The sequence below is a fragment of the Dendropsophus ebraccatus genome, chromosome 5 (assembly GCF_027789765.1).
Source record: "Dendropsophus ebraccatus isolate aDenEbr1 chromosome 5, aDenEbr1.pat, whole genome shotgun sequence".
In the NCBI taxonomy this organism is placed as follows: domain Eukaryota; kingdom Metazoa; phylum Chordata; class Amphibia; order Anura; family Hylidae; genus Dendropsophus; species Dendropsophus ebraccatus.
The window spans coordinates 106,237,939-106,254,782 of record NC_091458.1 but is presented as its reverse complement, the minus strand read 5'-3'; the positions used below and the strand labels follow the sequence as shown (position 1 = coordinate 106,254,782).

General features: G+C 44.6%; 1 protein-coding gene across 3 annotated transcripts in view; it reads left to right on the top strand.

Moving 5' to 3' along the window:
- Nucleotides 1-16,844, top strand: part of CCDC138 (coiled-coil domain containing 138) — a 47,579-nt gene extending 30,735 nt beyond the window's left edge. For all 3 annotated transcript variants that reach the window (XM_069972410.1, XM_069972408.1, XM_069972409.1), the window contains 5 exons: nt 369-485; nt 597-774; nt 3,623-3,799; nt 14,503-14,641; nt 16,349-16,844. In XM_069972410.1, the coding sequence (XP_069828511.1) occupies nt 369-485; nt 597-774; nt 3,623-3,799; nt 14,503-14,641; nt 16,349-16,520 (783 nt within the window). In that variant the 3' untranslated portion in view covers nt 16,521-16,844. The remainder of the gene's footprint in view (nt 1-368; nt 486-596; nt 775-3,622; nt 3,800-14,502; nt 14,642-16,348) is intronic.

The window sequence follows — 16,844 nt, the reverse complement described above, 5'->3', positions numbered from 1 at the left end:
GTTGAGATTTCCTGATTCTAAACAGTGGAAAGGAAAGGACAGAAAGGAGAGGAGGGGGGGACCTGGGAAAAGGCTTTTTAAATGCAGATAATGGCATATTTGCCTAATAAACCCAATTACAAAGTTTCTTAAAATCGCCTGGACTATTTCTGCAAAAATTTTTTTTAAAGACAGTGACACTTTAATGTTCCTGTAGACGGCACAGGTCCACTTACCTGCATGGACTGCTACATAATCGATGGTTCATTGTCTGAGACGGTACATGTAAATAAGAGTTTTCTGGTTACCATACTTCATTTACTTATATTGATCATATGAAAACCAATAAATGTTACTTCCCATCAGTCAAACTTTGCTTTCTTTTGTAGGTTTTACCTGTTATTGTTGAGCAGTTTCAGTGGATGCCATTTGTCAGTAGCAAGCTTCACCTTTCATTCATGAGGTTTTCATATTGGACATTGAGGCAACTTGAAAACCGAACTCAGGTTAGGAATTATGGTTTGAATTTGCATTGCTGTCAGCTTTTTTCCTCAATAAATGTGTTAGTGTTTTGGAATTCATTGCCTATTGCTTATTTGTTATTTTTGTGATCACAGTCAACTTTAACTTCAACCATAAGACGCCTTGGTGAGGAGACATTTAAAGGCGTAGTTTACCATCCAGGAGAAGAAAGTATTACGGAAGAAAGACCACGGTCTGTAGCCTTCTTTAAAAGCAACAATTTTCCACTGAGATTCGTATCAACTCTAGTCATACTTAAAACTGTTACACAAGGTAAGGCTTGCCATGTTTAAGTCAGTATTTACTCAAGTAGTTATGCAGGGCAATAAATGGACTTAAGACAGGTCTTACCAGAGCAGTGTCCTGTAGTTATTGTTGAGGTGTCATTGGAAGAAGAAAGAACTGGACTGCAGTTGGGACTAGAAGATGTTGGTGCAGTAGGGGCGGTAAGTATTGTCTAGGTTACCGACCACCACTCTGCTCCAAAAAACAGTGATCTGGCTGGTGTATCTATAGCTATAATGTAGATGTATACAGATACAGTGTAAATATACCTTAGAATATATATATAACTATTTATATTATAGCTATATATATACAGCAGTCATACCACTGCTTTTAGAGTAGAATGGTGGGTCTGTAGCTTAAACAACGAGCTGTCAACAATGGAAGGAAAGGAGCAGGTATATTGGGAGAAGGATGCAAGTTTGCTTAATAAATGTGTTTGCAAAAAATATGTAACTTGAGGATCCCTACAAAATTAACTATATAAGTTGAAATGAGACTACCCCTTTAAGTAATAGATTTTCCTGGAAAACCTCTTAACCCCTTAAGGACCGGGCCCATTTTCGTTTTTGCGTTTTCGGTTTTTCCTCCTTGTGTTTAAAAGGCCATAGCACTTGCATTTTTCCACCTAGAAACCCATATGAGCCCTTATTTTTGGCGTCACTAATTGTACTTTGCAATGACAGGCTGAATTTTTGCATTTGGTACACTACGAAACCAGAAAAAAATTCAAAGTGTGGTGAAATTGAAAAAAAAAACGCATTTCTTTTATTTGGGGGAACTGTGTTTTTACGCCATTCGCTCTGGGGTAAAACTGACTTGTTATGCATGTTCCACAAGTCGTTACGATTAAAATGATATATAACATGTATAACTTATATTGTATCTGATGGCCTATAAAAAATTCAAACCATTGTTAACAAATATACGTTCCTTAAAATCGCTCCATTCCCAGGCTTATAGCGCTTTTATCCTTTGGTCTATGGGGCTGTGTCAGGTGTCATTTTTTGCGCCATGATGTGTTCTTTCTATCGGTACCTTGATTGCATTTTTTCTGGATTTGATGCGACCAAAAATGCACAATTTTGCACTTTGGGATTTTTTTGCGCTGACGCCGTTTTCTGTGCGAGATCAGGAATGTGATTAATTAATAGTTCGGGTGATTACGCACGCGGCGATACCAAACATGCTTATTTATTTATTTGTTTACTTTTATTTAAAACCTGGGAAAAGGGGGGTGATTCAGACTTTTATTAGGGGAGGGGGCTTTTTACTATAAACAACACTTTTTTTTTTTTTTCTTTACACATATACTAGAAGCCCCCTTAGGGGACTTCTAGTATATATACTTTGATCTCTCAATGAGATAGGCACTCGTTTACTTCCGGCTTCTGCAGCCGGAAGTAAACGAGTGCCGAGCTGGGGACGGCGCCATCTTGGACGAGTCCCCGGCCGGCATCAGACAGGGAGATCGCTCCTCCGGGATCTCCCCCACTAGACCCCAGGGAAAGGTTGTCTCCCGTAATCGGAGGCAGCTGTCAACTTTGACAGCTGCCTCCGATTAGCTAATTAGCGGGCACGGCGATCAGACCGTGCCCGCTAATAGCGGCGGTCCCGGGCTACACGTGGCACCCGGGACCGATGCGCTTCAAAGCGGGGTTGCCGCGCGGCCCCGCTTTGAAGTGCTAATGAGGACATATGACGTACGGGTACGTCATATGTCCTTAAGAGTTTAAAGTGTCATTTTAAAACATCTTTGCAGAGATCAATAGTACAAGCGATTTAAAGAAACTTTGTAACAGGTTTCATTAGGCAAAAAAAAGCCTCTTTCTGTACTGAAAATGCAGCCTCCCCCCCCTTAAGTCTTATCTGTTTATTATCAAGGCAAAGTCGCCTAAATTCCAAAGGTGCAAAGTGAAGATGGGTTTGCTGTGCCCATTATATCCTATTGAGGGGGGAGAACCAGCCATCCAGTTTGGAGACACTTAGGGCACAGAAAATGCTGGATTCACAGGTCAGACTGCTCAGTGCTGGTTTGGGAACTTGGTGAGGTAAGATTGCAGGATGTTGTGCTGTGCTGGCTCCTGTATGAGCTGGTTATCTTCTCTACCTCATCACTCATCTTCCTCTGTCCCTCTCTATAGGTTATAGTGAACACAGCAAACCCGCCTTCACTTTGCTTCTCTGCAACACATAAGAAGTTGACAGTTACACTTTAAATTCCTTGTAATGGATGATGATGATGATGATGTTTTTGATGATGCATTTAAAATCAAACAATTTAATACTACTCTTATGGCATTATTATTATTATTATTATTATTGCTTTACCTACATCATAGTAATCACATGAAGGGCCACTTTATTAGAGAGGGCTTTGGACTTTTTTTGGCTTTCAGAACTGCAGCCCTTTTCCAGAAACAAGTCCATGACTATACAACCCTTGTGGCATGGTGCATTGTTCTGCTGAACGGGTCCTTCTGCCTTAGTTATATAGCTGCCATGTAGGGATGAGCGTGGTCTGCCACAATACTTAGATAAGCCCTACTGTCCAAACATCCATCCATTTTTCAGAGTACCCAGCGTGTACCAATAAAACGCTACCTCCACCACCTTACAGGAAACAATCATTGTTCATGCTGGTTACCACAAATTTTGACCCTCCCATCAGCATGGTGCGACAGCTCCGGACAGCACTTTTTTGCTCAATGGACTGTTGCCTATCTCTTTCCCTAACACAGCCCTAGCCTTCAAACTGCTCTAATAAAGTGGCCATTCAGTGTACACACGTGTATTTGTGTTTAATCTATATTTCTTGATGCACTCATATTTCTAGTGGACTACCTTGCCCAAGCATTGGATTCACTTTGCATGGACCTGAAAAGTGATGAGGGAAGATCTCTGCTCTTGGAGTATCAGGCAGTGCCCATTGTTGTCGATCTCTTACATGTCTCTAACAGAGGACTTATTTCCAGTGTCCTTGATATTTTACTTCAACTTTCAATGGAAACAAGTAAGTAAATAGTTTAGAATTCACTTATAAGGATATATAAGGCTGATAAAAGGGTCTGTTTTTCCCTGTACACTCTTGGGCATGGGCAATGTGTGGTATTAGGACTTAAAGTCACTCTGTACCCACAATCTGAGCTCCCCCAAACCACTTGTACCTTCAGATAGCTGCTTTTAATCCAAGATCTGTCCTGGGGTCCATTCAGAAGGTGATGCAGGTATTGTCCTAAAAAACAACTGTGTCAAACTGTCGTGGCCTAGAGTGTATGTGTCCAAGCCTTGCACCACCTCTCGGTCCCTCCTTCCCACCCTGCTAATCATTAGGAATGCCCTGGGCAGGGTTTTTTCTATTCATCACCTGTCTAAACACTGCACATGGGCCTTAACGATTCAGCACCTGTGCAGTGTTCACACAGGTGATGAATAGAAAAAATCCTGCCCAGGACATTCCTAATGATGAGGAGGGTGGGGAGGAGGGACGGAGAGGCGGTGCAAGGCTTGGGCACACACACACACACACTCTAGGCCATGCCAATTTGACACAGGGCTGCAAGTTTAAAAGTGCAACTTCTGTTATGGTCAATAGGAGTCGCACAAACTGTATAACTCACCGATTTCCACAGTTTTTAGCTTCCCGGCGACCTTCGGTGGCTTCAAACAAGCCAGAGATAGGTGTGGGCCCCAAAGGTGTAACTTTGGAGTTGCTAAAAGTGTTCCAGATGGGCTTACCCTTTAGGTGTTAAACCCAGAATAATAATGCTTCTAAACCATTGTAATATTTGTGTCCTCTAATTGTTGTAAATCACACCCACAGTATATAGCCACCCCTAAATAAATCCTCTTTTCTCCTCTCTAAGCTAATTTTATAGCTCTTACAGGGATGCCCCATATAGCTGTCTCTAGAGACAGTTTTCTTCCTTCTGGAGGACAGCTAGCTTGCGTCCTTTTTTTTATAGCTTTAAGGCTTTACTTGACATACTCCTTTGAGTTCTTTCTTCATCTTTATTTTTAATTAACAGCTTTGGACAATTACGTAAGATATAAAATACAAGCGCGCACAGTGCAATTCATGAGTCTATGGAAAAAGTTTAATAGCAAGTCCTATGTTCCACGAGTCCTAATTTTATATAAAAAACATCCTAAATAGTCTTGGAACAAACATACAACTCCTTTGAAGTGTACAGGGCAGAAGTCTGCTTGAATGCCAGCTTGCTCTGTACCCCCTCTCTCCTTTGATAGCTTTCATCAACTTAAGATTAATGGTTTTGCTGAATGTTACAGGAAAATTTAACTCAGGGTGACTTTTGTAATTGCATAATATTAGTTTTTGGTAGAATTTTTTTACTCTATTTTCCCTGTCATTTGTCTGATCTGCTGCCAATAAAATATAAACAACAATGCATATATAGAAAACGTATGGGTGCTTATTATAATAAAACCGATTTAAATATCACCTTGTGCGGACTCAAAGTGGGCATAGAAGATGTCTATGGTATAGATGAGGATTGTTTGCTTTATCCTGCTGTATTGTCAGTGTATCCTTAGGAAAGCGTTCCCTGCATGGCTCTCCAGTGTTCTACAGCTACATTTGTTCCTGATCTGTTCACACATCTGGACAATTTAGTTCTTTGGGGGACCGAGGAACAATATGTTTCCTCTTACAAAATGACATGATATACCATCTGATCCAATAAGAATCACATTTTACAATGTCTTCTTTGGAAAAGAAGATAAATCTTTTGTCTTGCAGGCAAAGCAGTCTGTATTAATGTCATATAAAATGTATTGTGTGGATTTCTTTATGGCAGCATTAGCTGGTCATTCATGGACTGTTTTCTTGATTTAGACGGCTTAGTCTCATTATTATAGTGCTTGAAAAGCACTATATTGTAATCCGTATTCTTCTTCTTCTTCCGTTTCTTCTTCCAGCCATTTTTCTGCTCGTAATACAGCCCGAACCGCTTTGTGCACACACTCCGTTCAAACTGCGTTTCGAAGCCCTCGGCGGTGTGTGGTGTGCTATCTATTTTTCGTTTCGATCGGATTTGTCGTTTTTAAGAAATTTACGTTAAACGACCCCAAATTTCCCATAGAAAATAATGGCCCATTGCAAATAATGGCCACACTCTAACCACTGACAGCCAATCACAGCACATATGCAAATAGCTGAAATATAGCAGCCAATAGGAACTCTAAGGTCTCGTCATGCAATGTATCACACCATCCACAGTCACATGTCCACTATTGGCCAATAGAAGATGTAATATATGGAAGGTCCTTAACGATTTTGTCTCCCCGACATGAGTAAGATTGTCATGGTAACCGAGCAATGATCTTTACCATTATAAGTACTCAGATCGCTCTTAAAGGGACCCAGGTCGGGGGCGTGGCTTAGCGCGCACTGAGAGCAGACGCATGCCGGAGTAGCTCCCGGACTGAGCCCGTGAAGCACCGCTTATCCTGCAAGATATCCTGAAATCCACCACACGACTTGTTGCCGACAGTCATGGGGAAGATTGGAAAGCAAGATTACGGCAAGAATAAAGATCGCCAGGGGCTAAATCGACTGAAAGACTTTGCCCGAGACGATTCCCAAGATGGCGCCGATGAGCCGGAGCGCCGGGAAGATGAACCCGCACAGCAGAGCACCGCCTGCCGACATGCGGACACAGACGCAGGAGAGGAACCCGAACTTACTCTGAAGCAAGTGACGGAGCAGGTACTGCAAGCTATAACATCCTGTAAAACTACGCTCACGGGCAAGTTGGAGGAGGTGAAGGTGGATGTGGGCCTGCTCCGCACGGACATGCAAAACCTTAGAGGCCGTGTGACGCATGTTGAGGACCGGGTTTCCTCCTTAGAGGATGCTACCACCCCGCTGGCCAACACTGTGTCGGCACTTGAATCGCAGCTGGAACTGTGTAAGCAGAAGAATGATGACCTGGAAAACCGCCTGAGGCGAAATAACGTCCGGGTGATTGGACTGCCCGAGCGCGCAGAAGGTCAGGCCCCAGCCAGATTTATAGAAAGGTGGTTTCGGGAACTGTTTCCGGGAGCTGCGTTTTCCGTGGCATTCACGGTGGAGCGTGCTCACAGGGTCCCGGCGCGCCCACCGCCACCAGGCGCTCAGCCTCGCCCATTGCTGGCGCGAATCCTTAACTGTAACGACCGAGACCTGATCCTGCGACTGGCTAGACAGAAAGGGGACATCATCTTTGACAACACTAAGGTCTCCCTGTTCCCGGATTTCTCAGCCGATTTGCAGAAGCAGAGAGCTACATTTACGGCTGTAAAGGCCAAGCTACGAGATCTGCGGATAGCTTATTCTATGGCCTATCCAGCTAGGCTACGAGTGGCGGATGGAGACAGGGCAATCTTCTTTAATACCCCGTCTGATGCTGAGGAATGGGTGAGACGACAGCGACGACGTACTCCGCCCCGAGATTAACAAGGCTTGGATGAGCTGACGACCGGGCAGTGCCAAGCTTGAATATAGGTTGTTCCCTATTCACTTCTTCTGTTTGCTGTTCTAGACTTAACACCCTGGCCTGTTGTGAACCCGTGGCATTGTTATCGGATGGTAACCGAGCGGTCATGTATCCTGCAACTGAACTGAGGATGGGCAAGTACTACTAACTAGGGACGCATATCACTTATGCTGTGGCGCCTCCGATGATCCCCCATGGCCCCATAACCGGTTATTATTATTGTGGTGATTTGAAAGACAGGTGGCATTCGCGGGTTCCACCCCAGATATAGAGCCACCACAGTTACAGTTGTTCATATGTTAATGCAGTTCTTGAGCATTCCGTTACCGATATTTGGTCTAAAGATGTGTCGCCGTTGCGACATTGGTTGCTATAAGTTATGGTTTACAAACACAACGCTTTGGTTTACACATATCAGGAGTCAAGCACCGGGTAAGGCACCTATAGTTCCCTGTACACACATGAGACCCACGCCAGAAACGCCTAAATTTATTTATATAGTCCCACGATGGCAAATCCCGTAATTGTGTCCTGGAATGTGAGAGGGATGGGCTCCCCTAGGAAACGGGCTCTAATATTTGCCCATTTCCGCCAGTATAATCCCATGATTGTGTCCCTCCAGGAGACCCATCTGATCCCTACGAGATACAAGTTGCTCCACAAAGCTTGGGTCCAATGGCAGGCGCACACCTCTCACACCTCATACTCTAGGGGCGTGTCTTTATTAGTGCATCGCTCGCTGGCCTGGGAACCAGTCACTACTAGGATAGACTCGGAGGGCAGGTACATATTTGTACATGCGTATATTCATAATGTCCCCTATGTCCTAATGGCTATTTATAATCCCCCGCCGGCCTCTTTAGAGGTTATACACCTGGCAACTACATTTGCAGCGAGGTACCCAGGAGCCCGCTGCTTATGCTTTGGTGACTTTAACCTGACCCCAAACCCGGCCATTGACAGGTTAGCTCGAGCTCCTCAGGGACCAGGCCTCCTCCCTCAGGTACCCACAGATTCACCTTTATCCCAATTAATGGAGGAGGTCGGATGGCTAGATGTGTTCAGGTCTCATAATCCGGCACGAAACATTTATTCCTGTTACTCGGTGGGCAGAGGGACTCTCTCCCGTATTGATCTGGTTTATTGCAATAACATAGCTTATCCTTATATACAGGATGTATCCTATCAGGTACGAGCGATATCTGATCACTCCCCTGTGATACTCACCCTTGCTCATGCTGTTCATATGCAACCCCGTAGGTGGAAAATCCATCCATTTTGGCTACAATTGATAGGCCAGGAGGATCGCATTCCAGATCAGTTGGGGGAATTCCTGACAACCCACCGAGATTATGACAATGTAACTGTGAGATGGGATACCCTGAAGTCCTATCTCCGGGGCTGTCTTAGGTCCTCCATCTCTTTTATCAAGAGAGACACGTCCCTTAGGGAAAAGGAATTGGAGCAGGACTGTAAGCACTTGGAGGAGGCGTATGTTAGGGACCCCTCGGATAGCACTAGACAAAACTGGCTACGTAAGGGACGGGAATATATGTGTCACCTTAATGAAAAAATTCATAGGAAAACGTTCTTTTCCAAACAATTTTATTTTGAGCACGGTAATCAGTCTGCCCACTTACTGGCCCATCTAGTACACCAGAACACCTCTGCCCCTCCCATACTTAAAATTCGATCCGCGGAAGGCAACATTCTAACGGATCCATCCCAGATAGCTGAGCGATTCTCTGCATTTTATAGGGACCTCTATACTTCCCAGGTGGACTATACTGACCAGCAACTTAGTACCTACCTAGATGACATAGTATTCCCCACACTAACGGAGGAGGAGACACAACTACTGGAAGCAGATATTACATTGGAAGAGGTGGCGGCTACACTTGGGGACCTTGCTAGGGGTAAGGCCTCAGGACCTGACGGCCTTCCCTTGGAGGTCTACAGTAAATATTCTGATATTCTGATGACCCCCCTGACTGATACATATAGGGCTGCCTTTCAGACAGGCTTACTTCCCCATACTATGTATGAGGCCACGGTGGTCGTCATCCTTAAGCCTGGGAAAGACCCGGAGGAATGTGGGTCGTATCGCCCCATTTCCTTGTTAAATCTGGACTACAAGGTTCTCACGAAGCTCCTAGCCACTCGTCTGAACCAGGTCATATTGTCCATTATACATGGCGACCAGTCTGGCTTCATGCCCGGACGCTCCACGACGGATAATATCAGAAGGGTACAAACTGCGGTGCAGGTGGGCACAGCGCTTGGGGGGGACTGGGCCTTGGCCTCGCTGGACGCGGCCAGGGCCTTTGACTCCATAGAGTGGCCCTTTCTCATGGAGACTCTCCGTAGGTTCGGGTTTGGACCAAACTTCATTAAGTGGGTTCAAATATTGTATGCTGCCCCAAAGGCGCAAATACTGGTGAATGGCCTGTGTTCGGACCTCTTTAATCTGGGTAGGGGGACGAGGCAGGGGTGCCCTCTGTCGCCCCTGCTTTTCGCGGTGGCGGTGGAGCCCCTAGCGCTTCTCCTCCGCCAGGACACTACCATTCAGGGTATGAGACTGGGAGACCGGGAGGCCAGAATTGGCATGTATGCAGATGACCTGGTGCTATACATGACGCAACCACGGACTACATTGCCCAGATATATAGCACAAATTGACAGATATGGACACTACTCAGGCCTCAGAATTAATTGGGGCAAATCAGCCTTTCTACCACTGTTACAGCGCACTTGGCCAACACACTTCTGTAACCTGAAGGTGGTGGACCAGTTCCGCTATCTGGGTGTCAACATATACAGAGACGATACACTAGATTTAACAGGGAACATATTGCCCCTTATCCCGTATATCCGAGACAAATTTAAGGTCTGGAGTACGCTCCCCTTGAATGTCCCTGGGCGTATTAACTTGGTCAAATTAATTATTCTCCCTAAATGTTTATACGCACTACAACACTCCCCGGTACCTGTTCCCATGTCTTTCTTCCGGTCTGTCTCCTCTTTACTCCCCTCCTTTATCTGGGGATCCTCCCGTTCCAAGCTGAAACTCACTACCCTTCAGCGCCCTAAGGACGCTGCGGGGTATGCCCTGCCAGACATACATCTTTATTATCTTGCTGGTCAACTGAAGCATCTACGGCCCTGGCTATTCACTGATGAGTTACCACTAAGTGAATATTTTCTAGCTCACTATCTGGGATGGTCCACCCTCCGACCTTTGTTGGAGTCTGCGTATGGCCAGACTAAACCACTGCTCCCTGCCCATAAATTAGCCAGACAGGTGTGGCGGGCTGCTCTACACATACATAGATTCCAGGATATTATGTCAGACCTACCACTATGGGGAAACCCAGCACTACCTCACCTGACCTCAGCATTGGACCCAGAGTTCTGGAGAGCCCATGGGATACTGACGGTGGGCCAATTATTTAATCAGAACGTATTCAAATCATTTGACCAACTGCAGGCAGAGTATGACATGCCGAGGGGCTTCTTCTTTAAGTTCTTGCAGATTCGTCATGCCATTGCGAGTCAATTCCCTCACCCCAGAAAGCCTATCTCTGATTACCCATTGATAGGAGTCCTTAAGACCCAAGGCCCGAAAGGACTTATCTCCATCCTCTACACTCACCTTTTAGCGTATAAGACAGCTGATATGCCTCTTGGAGCAGAGACCTACTGGACGACTTGCATTCCTTCTATGACTGCGGAGGACTGGCAGGAGGTTATGGCCTCACACCGATCGGTTTCTCCGGCAGCTAATCACAAAATCATTCAATTATACATTATCCACCATAGCTATCTCACGCCCACGCGGCTTTTCCGCATGGGGCGTCTGGACAATGATGAGTGCCATAGATGTCACGCACCCCGCGCGGATTTTTGGCACCTTATATGGTCTTGCCCATACCTATCCGCATATTGGAATGATGTTATTTCCATATTGTCAGAAGTTCTGACTAGGCCCTTACAGATAGACCCTCTCATTTGCCTGTTCGGTGTCTTGGATGAGGAGGCCTGGAACCCCCATGAACGCACCTTTCTTAAAGAGGTGCTTTTCCTGGCACGCAAGGGGATCGCCTTGAGGTGGATGGACTCTCGCCCTCCCACGGTATCTAAATGGAAGAAAATTGTAAATGGTGTTCTTCCCTTCTCCAAAATTGTATACAAAAATCGTGGCTGCCCTAAGAAATACGATAAGGTGTGGGGCCCCTGGTGTGAACACCCATTGACACAATATTCGGTACACAACTATAGAACGACCATTGACTCCATGTTAGCATCTTTGTCAGGTTAAAATGAGTGCCGAGCTGTTAGGCTCACTATGCTACATTCTGTTTTTTTTACTACTGCATAATGCTGATTCTTTTATGACTTATGCTGAAGATTGTATGGTTTCCTCTTTTGTAGTTACGCTTGTGCAGTGCCCCTGCGAGGGCAGCTAGTAAATCCACGTTAATGCTTCTGTATCAACATGTATGGTTATTGAACTCTGCACATATTTCAATAAAACGAATTTAAAAAAAAAAAAGGGACCCAGGTCACCCTTAAAGGAACGCAAGTCGCTCTTAAAGGGACCCAAGTCTCTCTTAAAGGGACGGGAGCCATGTCGCTCTTAAAGGGACCCAAGTTGCTCTTAAAGGGACGGGAGCCATGTCGCTCTTAAAGGGACCCAAGTCGTTCTTAAAGGTACCCAAGTCGCTCTTAAAGTGACGGGACCCAAGTCGCTCTTAAAGGGTCCCATGTAGCTCTTAAAGGGATCCAAGTCGCTCTTAAAGGGACGGGACCCAAGTTGCTCTTAAACGGACGGGACACTCCAAAAGGTATGGGACCCATGTCGCTCTTAAAGAGACCCATGTCGCTAGAACGACTTGGGTCCCTTTAAGAGCGGCCCGGGTCCCTTTTAAGAGCGACCTGGGTCCTTTTAAGAGCGAAATATGTCCCTTCAAGAGCGACCAAGGTCCCTTTAAGAGCGAAATTGGTCCCTTTAAGAGCGACCTGGGTCCCTTTAAGAGCAAAATATGTTCCTTTAAGAGCGACCTGGGTCCCTTTAAGAGCGAAATATGTCCCTTTAAGAGCGAAATGGGTCCCTTTAAGAGCGACCTGGGTCCCTTTAAAAGCCATTTGGGTCCCTTTAAGTGCAACGGGGGCCCTTTAAGAGCGACCTGGGGCCCTTTTAGAGTGAAATTGGTCCCTTTAAGAGTGATCTGGGTCCCTTTAAGAGCGAAATGGATTCCATTAAGAGAGACCTGGGTCCCTTTAAGAGCGCCCTGGGTACCTTTAAAAGCGACCTGGGTCCCTTTAAGAGCGACCTGGGTTCCGTTAAGAGTGACCTGGGTCCCTTCAAGAGCGAAGGGACCCACGTCGCTCTTAAAGTGACCCAGGTCGCTCCTAAAGGGATCCATGTCGCTCTTAAAGGGACGGGAGCCAAGTTGCTCTTAAAGGGATGGGACCCAAGTCGCTCTTAAAGGGACGGCACCCAGGATTAAAGTTAAATGGAAGTCACTGGTAAAGGGGCGCTCTTTTCAAGCACTATGTATTTCCCTTGAAATGCAAATCTAGTTATTCTTATTATTATTATTATTTATTTTTGTTCAGCTTTTTCTGTGCTATTCATATAGCAACAGTCTTTTTTCTGTGGGTGCTGGGAACCCAAATTTTTTCTGGTAAGTCCCCAGTATAAGGGACTTTAGAAATGTCCAGTTGCTGTTCACCCCCTCCATTGAAACAATAAGGAGGTTTAAGTGTTATAACTGCTGATTCAAAGGCACCACTCTCATCCAGTAACTATTTCACCTTCATGTTGCGCGTTCCATTTTGGAGACATTGACTTCTGCTCACTGCCTGTTATTTAATTATGTGTCTAGCAGCTTAGAGACCAAGGCAGAACATAGACAGTGGGGGTGGGGCTTAGATAGTGTTATGCAAGGGAGAGAGCCTGGACTGTATGAATGCAAGGTGAGCCCCAGTGCCTCCTCCAGAGGGTCCACTCTGCATCTAACAGGTAAATAAAGGCTAAAGTTTTGAGAAGCTGTCTTTTGTGTAGCTTGTCATTATCATCTGAGACAGCAGCAGTTCACTGCTTTAGACCTAGGCTGCTTTTGTCATGGCTGCTTTCACTTGTCATCATCAGCTGCATAAGAAATCATTGAAATGAAGACAATTGGTTCCACGCCCCAAAAGCAAAGATTTTTTATTCTGATACAGAATTCTGATAACTTATTTTACAGTATAGCAATCAGCAGGTGGAGTATTATGTATAGTAAGTGCATAAACCTGAAAAAGCAGCAGCAGTTTGTAGATACAGGATAGAACTACAGATCCCCATAATGCAGGCGTGTAGTGCAATAGGCTAGAATAGAGAAGCAGGGCTGCTGCCAGAGGGCTGTGTGGTCACATGACAGCAATGGGGAAGGGGGGAAGGGTGTACAGCATGGACCAATCAGGAAGTGAGAATCACAGAGCTGTGCAGGAGGACAGTGACAGAAACTTTTCTATACAGCAGTGTGAATGGCAGGCACAAGTGCAGGCACATTATAGAAGCAGTGTGTATTCCTGAGTGTGAGTGCAGGCACATTATAGAAGGAATGGAGAGGATGAAAAGCACAAGGACTGACAAGAGATTGCAGGGAGCATGAAAGAATGAGCAGGGCATTTGTAGCAGCACATTCTGTCCGGGGAGAGAGGGATAGTGCTGTAGACCACACTATGCAGACCATGCCCCTCCCCCGCTCCCCCTCCTACCCAGTACAGGGAGCACTTAAACCAAAGCAATGCTCTTAATCCAAGTTAAAATTTTGAAAAACTGGGAAATCGTCTTGCAAAATGCTCTTAATCCAAGTTACTCTTAATCCAAGTTATTCTTAATCCATCGTATCCCTGTATTTTGCAGTATAACTCATCCCCCTGGATAGTGTCAGCCTGTTCAGTCCAGTATACTTTCTCCTGCACTATATCATGCTATAGCAGAGAGGAGAAGTTGTTGTCCTGTGATTGGCCAGAGAAGCTAAGGGAAAGGAAGTCCTGCCCCCTGAAATGGAAAGAATAAGAAATATCTATGCACCAGTAGTGAGAGAAATCACTGTGTCAGTGCTCAGGCCACAGTATGGTTTTAGGTTGAACATGATGGAGTCTTATCTTTTTTAAAAACTGATCAACTATGTACCTTATTTCATAGGGGTTCTTTTGTTTATTGCAGGATTTTTACAGCCATTCCTGGAATCGTGCAGCACTGAATCTTTTTTTAGTACTTGTGCTTCCTTACTTAAAGATTCCAAAGTCGATGTACAAATACTGGAAAAATTAAGCATTGTTTTGCAGAAGCTCTCGAAAGTCAGGTAAGTCACCAAAAATATAAGGTACATTGAAACCTCTTTAAGAGGATCACCCAAAATTACATTGGAAAGTGGTCTTTGGGGGGGGGGGGGGCGATGGTGTGAGCTCATAGAAAGTGACCACTATGCATAATGTATGGTGGATTGAAAATCTTTGTAAAGGCACTGCAATCGCTGATCGTCACTCGTATGTGACTGCAGATGGCTGTAGATTGCTCCACGTATCCCAATAAACAAACTTCAGAGCTTTGCAGTACAGTTATGGCATATACTCTAGAAACAAAGTCTATAACATTGATCCACAATTTTCTTAGTGCCCCACAGCTCAGGAACATATGTAAAGTTCTGCCATCTCCTTAGTACACTATGGGCACTTTTTTTCTCCTATAAGCACATCTGCCAGACAGCTCTAAGCATCATATACACCCTATCTATCAGAAACAATAACATCAGCTTAGTTTAATATATCTTATTTGTCATGTGCTGAAGTGTTCCCCAGTTAAACCCAAGGAATTTTTTTGTGGAAATATGTCATTATGGATATTTAGACCAGGGCTACAGAGCTGTTGCACAATATTTTATGTGTTTGGGGTCTGCTCGTGCACTGCACACAGCAAGCGGTGAGCACTGGGATCAGTTCCAGGAGTTCCTTTAAGTAAATGGAAAAAAAAAAAAACATTTTTGGAATATCTAACAGGGAGAAATGTATAGCTTTCTAACCTGTGTGTGCTTAAAAAAACAGTTTCTAGTCATTATTAGGGGTAAATGTCTGGAACCATAGAAACTGGTGGTGAAATAGGTCATAGCTAGAGGGCTTTGGAAGGTAACGCAAAATAAAAGCAAGAAACACATAACAGCGAATGAGTGTGCTGTGTATATTTGTGTCTGCCCTCTGTCGCTTCATTTGTTCTTTTGACTGAAGGCTGCTACTGACCTTGTGATAGAAACAGATCATAACTAGAGATGAGCGAACCTCGAGCATGCTCAAGTCGATCCGAACTTTCGTCATTTGATTAGCGGTGGCTGCTGAACTTGGATAAAGCCCTAAGGCTATGTGGAAAACATGGATATAGTCATTGGCTGTATCCATGTTTTCCAGACAACCGTAGAGCTTTATCCAAGTTCAGCAGCCACCGCTAATCAAATACCGAACGTTCGGGTTCGAATCGACTCGAACCTGAACCCGGTTCGCTCATCTCTAATCATAACCCCTTCAGTCTGTGTTATTGATCTGTTACTTTTAAGGCCATGTTCACACACATTGAGAACATCAGGAGTTGTTTGATCCGGCCGGGTCAAAAAACTCCCAATGTCTGAGATGTTCACCCAGCCGATACTGCAGTATCGGCTGGGTGAACATCACTGTATTTGAATTGGAATGCGGGCTTATTGGGGTGTGCCCGTGCTCCAATTAAGCCGCAGATTAAAGTGTGAAGTACCGACCACTGTGAGCATAGGCTTTCTTGTGCATTCGCTGTTCAATGTCAATTATTTTGTGGGGTCGCAGAGAACCTCGACCGTAGTGTATACACTACGGCCGTGGTTCTATAGGCTGCAATGTAATCGGCCACTGTCTTTAAACAACGGCCATTATTGCAACCATGATAAAATACGGTGTGCGACTATGGCCTAAATGTGATACATGATCTGTAACTTTGTTGTGTTGAACCCAATGTTCATATTCAATAGATTTTCCTTTATGTTTCTCAGGAGTAATAAGAAGCTCTTTGAAATCTTCAGCATTCCTCAAATGATCCAAGAGTTGCAAAGAACAACAAACCCAGATCACGCCTTCCTGGTCATTAATTTGAACTCTATCCTCTTCCACTTAGGTTTTGCAAAGACAAAAACTCTATCACCCACCGCCAGCATTGATCATTGACTAATATTAAAATTTAAGTTTGTGCCCAACTTTAGAATCTTTCCAGATTTGCTGGGATAATCTGTACAGTATGTCATAGTGATGTGAATAATTGTGCGCTTGTAGTATAGCTTGTGTAATGTATACTTACTGCAGTATGTGTTCTGTATTCAGGGGGACTTTGTCAGCCTCAGCCTAATGCTATGTACTTAGAATTGCTATGCTATGCTATTACTATGCTTATCATAGTACAAAGCCCCCATTATATATATTAGTCACTTATTGCATTGTAATCCTTTATATTAATATGCAACATTGTGTACAGTAAAGTGAATACTATCAATG